This window comes from Squalius cephalus, assembly GCF_949319135.1.
Source record: "Squalius cephalus genome assembly, chromosome: 1".
Classification (NCBI taxonomy): Eukaryota; Metazoa; Chordata; class Actinopteri; order Cypriniformes; family Leuciscidae; genus Squalius; species Squalius cephalus.
This window is the reverse complement of record NC_137122.1, coordinates 35,509,685-35,514,919: the sequence shown is the minus strand read 5'-3', so window position 1 is coordinate 35,514,919 and position 5,235 is coordinate 35,509,685. Positions and strand designations below refer to the sequence as shown.

The 5,235-nt window shown below is 37.5% G+C and overlaps 1 protein-coding gene across 1 annotated transcript in view; it reads left to right on the top strand.

The window, feature by feature from the left end:
* The first annotated feature begins 2,392 nt into the window (after nucleotides 1–2,392).
* Nucleotides 2,393–5,235, top strand: part of plekhh3 (pleckstrin homology, MyTH4 and FERM domain containing H3) — a 32,658-nt gene continuing 29,815 nt past the window's right edge. The window contains exon 1 of the mRNA XM_079868566.1: nucleotides 2,393–2,862. Coding sequence (XP_079724692.1) covers nucleotides 2,734–2,862 — 129 coding nt within the window. The 5' untranslated portion in view covers nucleotides 2,393–2,733. The remainder of the gene's footprint in view (nucleotides 2,863–5,235) is intronic.

The following is a 5,235-nucleotide window of genomic DNA, read 5'->3' as shown; positions in this document are numbered from 1 at the left end:
CTTGAGCAGAAGTTTGTTTGGTGTGCTTTTTGAAAGTGTGATTTATGGGTGTAGAGTGTGTGAGTGAGTGAGTGAGTGAGTGAGCCGGGTTCTGCATGAGACTTCAGGGAAAGAAAGATTAGAGTGGAAAGACGGACAATGTGTATGATGGAAAAATTAAGCTTTAGGACACAATTGGTAAAAATTATGAGCACATTGAGGAAATGATCAAATTATCAAAAAGTTTGCCAATTGGATTTTTATGGATAAATTAAGCAATTTTTCAATGTTAATACAGTTAGACAACTATGCAAGCCATTCATACTCTACCATTTTAAAGTTTAGGAGCAGGGATTTTTAAGGGATATAAATGAATTTCATACAGCAAAGATACATTAAATTGATCTAAAGTGAAGATATTTTGTCACAAAAAAAAAATCTATTTCAAATAAATGCTGTTTTTTGTACTTTTTAATTCATCAAAGAATAATGACAAATATTAATTAGCACAACTATTTTCAACACTGATAATAATAATAAATGTTTCTTGAGCTGCAAATCTGCATATTATAATGATTTCTGAAGGATCATGTGACACTGAAGACTGGACTAATGATGCTGATTCAACTTTGCATCACAGGAATAAACTACATTTTAAAATACATTAAAATAGAAAACAGACATTTTCAATTGTAATAATATTTCATAGCATTACTGTTTTTACTGTATTTTTGAAGAAATAAATGCAGCCTTGGTGAGCAGAAGAGACCCCAAACATTTGAAAAGTAGTTTAGGTTGATTTCCCCCAAAGTTTTTTGAGCATTTCCAATTAGGGTTGCACCGATATGAACATTTTGGCCAATACCGATAACCGATAATTCTTTATATTTGAAAGCCGATAACCGATATATTGGCCGATAAATCTAAATCCAAATTTTTATATCAGTTTTGAGAGTCTGATTACAAAAAGAAAAGTCTCACCATTAAAAGCCATGTCCCAAGCACACAATTATAATGTTCTCATTACAATTTTATGTAGCCTATGACAGCCTATATGACTGCACTTGTTGCAGTTAACCGTACTTTCCTTTTTTGAAGTGATTCCAATCATAATCAAGCAATTCAAAAGCATCATGGCGAACAGTGCACATCTGAAGCATCTCAGCTGAAGGAAATAATCCATTATTTATCGGCTTTAATATATCAGCCAAATTTTCTTATCGGGCCGATAACGATAAGATTAAAAATTGACATATATCGGCCAACACTGATATGGTGGCTGATATCGTGCATCCTTAATTCCCAATCAACACACAGCAACAATGGTACAACCATTATGAATTTGGGGCAGGACTATCTATTTGTCTGACCAATGGCTGATAGGGTTTGCTGGTTTTGGGTTTTGCCCACTTTTAAGTGGTTAGGCTTGGAGACTGCCCACTGGGAGACCACCTTAAATAAGCTAAGACCAGCAAATCGGTGTAGTTTAGCAGGATAAGGAACCTTTTTATGAACCAATACACAACTCATGGTCACTTTTATTTATAATATGTCATCTATTTGAATTCAGTTTTCAGATTGATTCATTTGAGTAATGCTATCTGACCAGTTATTTCCTGGAAGATGGGTACAAATTTAAATTAGTGATGTTTGTTTGCTGGCCACATGGAGCCATTTACTTTGCAAGCCATAAAAATGTAATGACTGACAGGAAAAATGTAGAAAACAGACAATAAAGGGTAAGGGGGATCATCAGACCTTTTGGAAGTCTCACACACACAAAAAAGTCTTTCTGGTGATCTTACCCTCTCCCTTCTTTCTCTGTCTGTCTCCCTCTCTTCAGAGCCTCTCGTGACAGGAGTTTCCTGGAATAAAGGAGTCCATCTGCTTTTCATTCAGGCACATAATGCGTTTCAGGAGACTACATTACCCCCCCCCCCCCCCCCCCCCCCCAACACACACACGCACACACACACACACACACACACAAAACACAGAGTGCTCATTCACCCCTTTACCCAGAACTTCACACGTACTTGTTAATGTCGAATTTCACTTTGCCATTCAAAGTAGATAACCCTTCTGTGATTACATCATAGTTTGGACAAGGACAGATTGGGGTAAACATTGAAAATAACCCTTTAATAATTACTAGGTAAACCGAGCACAGAGTGAAGTTAGTAAAAAGGTAAAATTTCCTTGTGTATTGTCTATATTTGAGGGTAGATTTGACATGTGTTGCTTTACAATGAGAGTTCAACATTTCTGATCCCATCACTGAAATGCTTCCATTTCCTGAAATGCCAGCAGCGAGCCAGACAGGGGGCGGGGCGTTTTCTGGGCGTGTGGATGGTGAGCCAATCATCTTGCGATTGCGAACGCATGGGGTGACTCGCCCCGCCCCTTCACTCACGCTGCTGAAAGAGTCTGCATGCTTATGTCCCGCAGAATCAGAGACGCGATAGAAGCCGATAAGACACGATGTTTTATCTACTCTCTTTTTGAAAGTACCCGTGGGATCAAAGTCTTTTATCAGTCTTTTTCTGAAGTTGGACACGTATTTGGATACATCCCGTTTGATAAAACGCAGCATTTCTGAGTTGTCCCAGCCGAAATAGAGGAGTTTATTCTCTTGTATCAGCCCGTTTCATGTGACTAGACGTCCTCCATCTGTCCCATCTGCACGACAGCACAGGGACGGTGGACATCACTGGACATTTACGGATAGAGACTGGACGACACGCCGTGATTTGAATGCCTTTGCAGGGACTTTGGTGGCTTGTGTGCTGCAGACAAGGCTTCAGTTTGCTGGCTCGGGATCATGGAGAGAAAGAGGAGGAAGAGTCTTTCGAGTTACGCAATCAGGACGAACACACGGGACGGGTATGTAGACAAAACTAAAGCTGTGTCACAAAACCTAGTAAGCTGACTACCTAGACAGCAGTTTTAGCCATCACAGTATGACATCCATCATGGTTCATTCCTTTAGTGTAAGGTAGCTAATATCTGTATTGATGTTACTCTTACTTTTTTCAAAAAGTGGATTTATCATTTTCAAATTGTCTAGTAGCTAATCTAATACTATTCCACTGATCATTACCACAAAAGTAACTTTGATTTTTTTCAAAATAAATTAAGTTATTGCTGTTTTTTGCCATTGAATTCTATGTGGATGTGTAGTTCAGATCTCAATTCACAACTTTCAACTAGTAGTCTATATTGCTAGTTGCTGTTGGTATCCTTTCCAGTTTACTAATAACTTTTTATTTGGTACTAGTAGGCCTACTTTGTTAGGTATAGAAACTCTAACAATAGTTACTAGTATTTAGTCCTTCTTTACTAGTAGGCTACTTATTTACTACTAGACACTTGTTGTAGCCTAACTATTTCTGAGCCCCTAGTAGTATCTAAATGTCATTAGTTATATTTCTTGTCTCGCTAGCCACAATTGTTTTTTTTTACGTTACATATGAAATGATTAAGTATTAGTGTCTTTTTAATAAGTACTAGTAAAACTAATGACTAGTAGTAAAATAAATGAATGCTTATGTAAAGAATAAGTGCCAACGGTTAATGGAATGGCTACTAGTCACTATTTGTATAAGTACTAGTATCTAAAGAATACTAAAACTTAATGAATAGTTACTATTGGAAAGGATGTTAGAAAAAAAGTACTATTAACATAAAAATGATTATTATCATGATTTATTGCCATAATCAGGCATTCTCAAACATTCTATAGGCCTACATGCGTATGATGCTGGAAAGATCATGGATTTTCTTTTAAATGGATTCATTTATGTGAGAATTATTTATTATATAGACAAAATGTTGAAATATTTTTGAAGCAGCACTGACAGAACAAATGTATTGATTTCTCAGTTTTAAGTGCTGGAAATGGAGTGTGATGAAAACACCTACGCTATTCTTGCAAAACTAGTTTTACTGGTTATATTTTGAGAATTAAAGTAAAGCGCTCAAGCTTTACTTGCTAGATACCAATGCTTCCCATATATCATTTGTGTGACTTTCATACATATTTTACTATGTATGTGGTTTTGAGGGCTTTTTAATCCTAGCAACCTGATTACAGTGAGAAAATGAATGACACAAAATATGTAGTTGATACTTTGTCTAAGACAACTGTTTTTCCGATGTATTATTTTCACTGTTCTCACACACAAGAGCGTATTGTTGAGGTGTTTCATGTTTAGCCCATGTGCGTTAAATAGGTACAAATCATTGTGAAGAACAGAGATGAAGGCTTCCTGTGAAATGTAATGAACAGTGAAGGGCATTCAGCTGAGCCAGCACTCCGGTTCCCCATCTATTTTACGCCTCTGTGCAACTGAACACATCCGCATGATCAAATATTTAATAATGACTCCTCTGTCAGTAAAATCTCTGGTATTGATCCCTGCTTGTACACTAAATGAGTTTTTCAACAGCCAGGGAGCCTTTTTTTTACACTCACACAAAGGCTGTTTTGAGCTGTTCTGAATTAAAGCAGAATTTTTTTTCCAGTAAACACTATGTACTTCTTGGGATGGATAATTGCCTACAACCGAAAGTATTCCACACTGCATTATGACCCAACACCCACATGTAATGCCAACTTACCTCAAGTGTACTGTCTATAGTTAATATCAGTCCTCTGCTAGGCTAGTATAAAGAGATCTCTTGACATGTCTGGACATACATATTGTGAAACCATGTTACACCCAATACACTGGGCCAATCAATTAGAAACAGCCTAAGGGACCTTTTGCACCAATCTCTTATGGACTGACCTCTTATCTCTCCGTACTCCCTTTATCCCCACTCCATCCATCCTCTATGGACTAATCACCCTAAAATCAATAATCTCCATATTTCCTTGGTGAAGTCTTATGCCATTAACCCATTTATGGCTCTGTGAAAGATTTCTGCGTGTGTGTGCATGTGTCAGGGTAATGGGGGTAGAATATAGGAGGTTAATAGGTCAGTGCTTCCTCCCTTTTCCCCAGGGTCTTCATGCACCTAATTTTTTTTTTCTAATGAGGCACCAATGGCAGTCCTTGGGGTCTATAGAGCTGGTAAGTCCCGCCCCTTCCGTAAAACCCCGCTGGACCTCAAAGTTGAAAAACCGTCAATGCAAGTGAATGGGAGAAAATTATTATTTTCTGATCCCGTTTGAATTGTGCCATGAATGTGAACATATGTTGTCTGTGAATTTTTTATATAACTTTTCATGTTACGAGTTTGACAGTATATGGT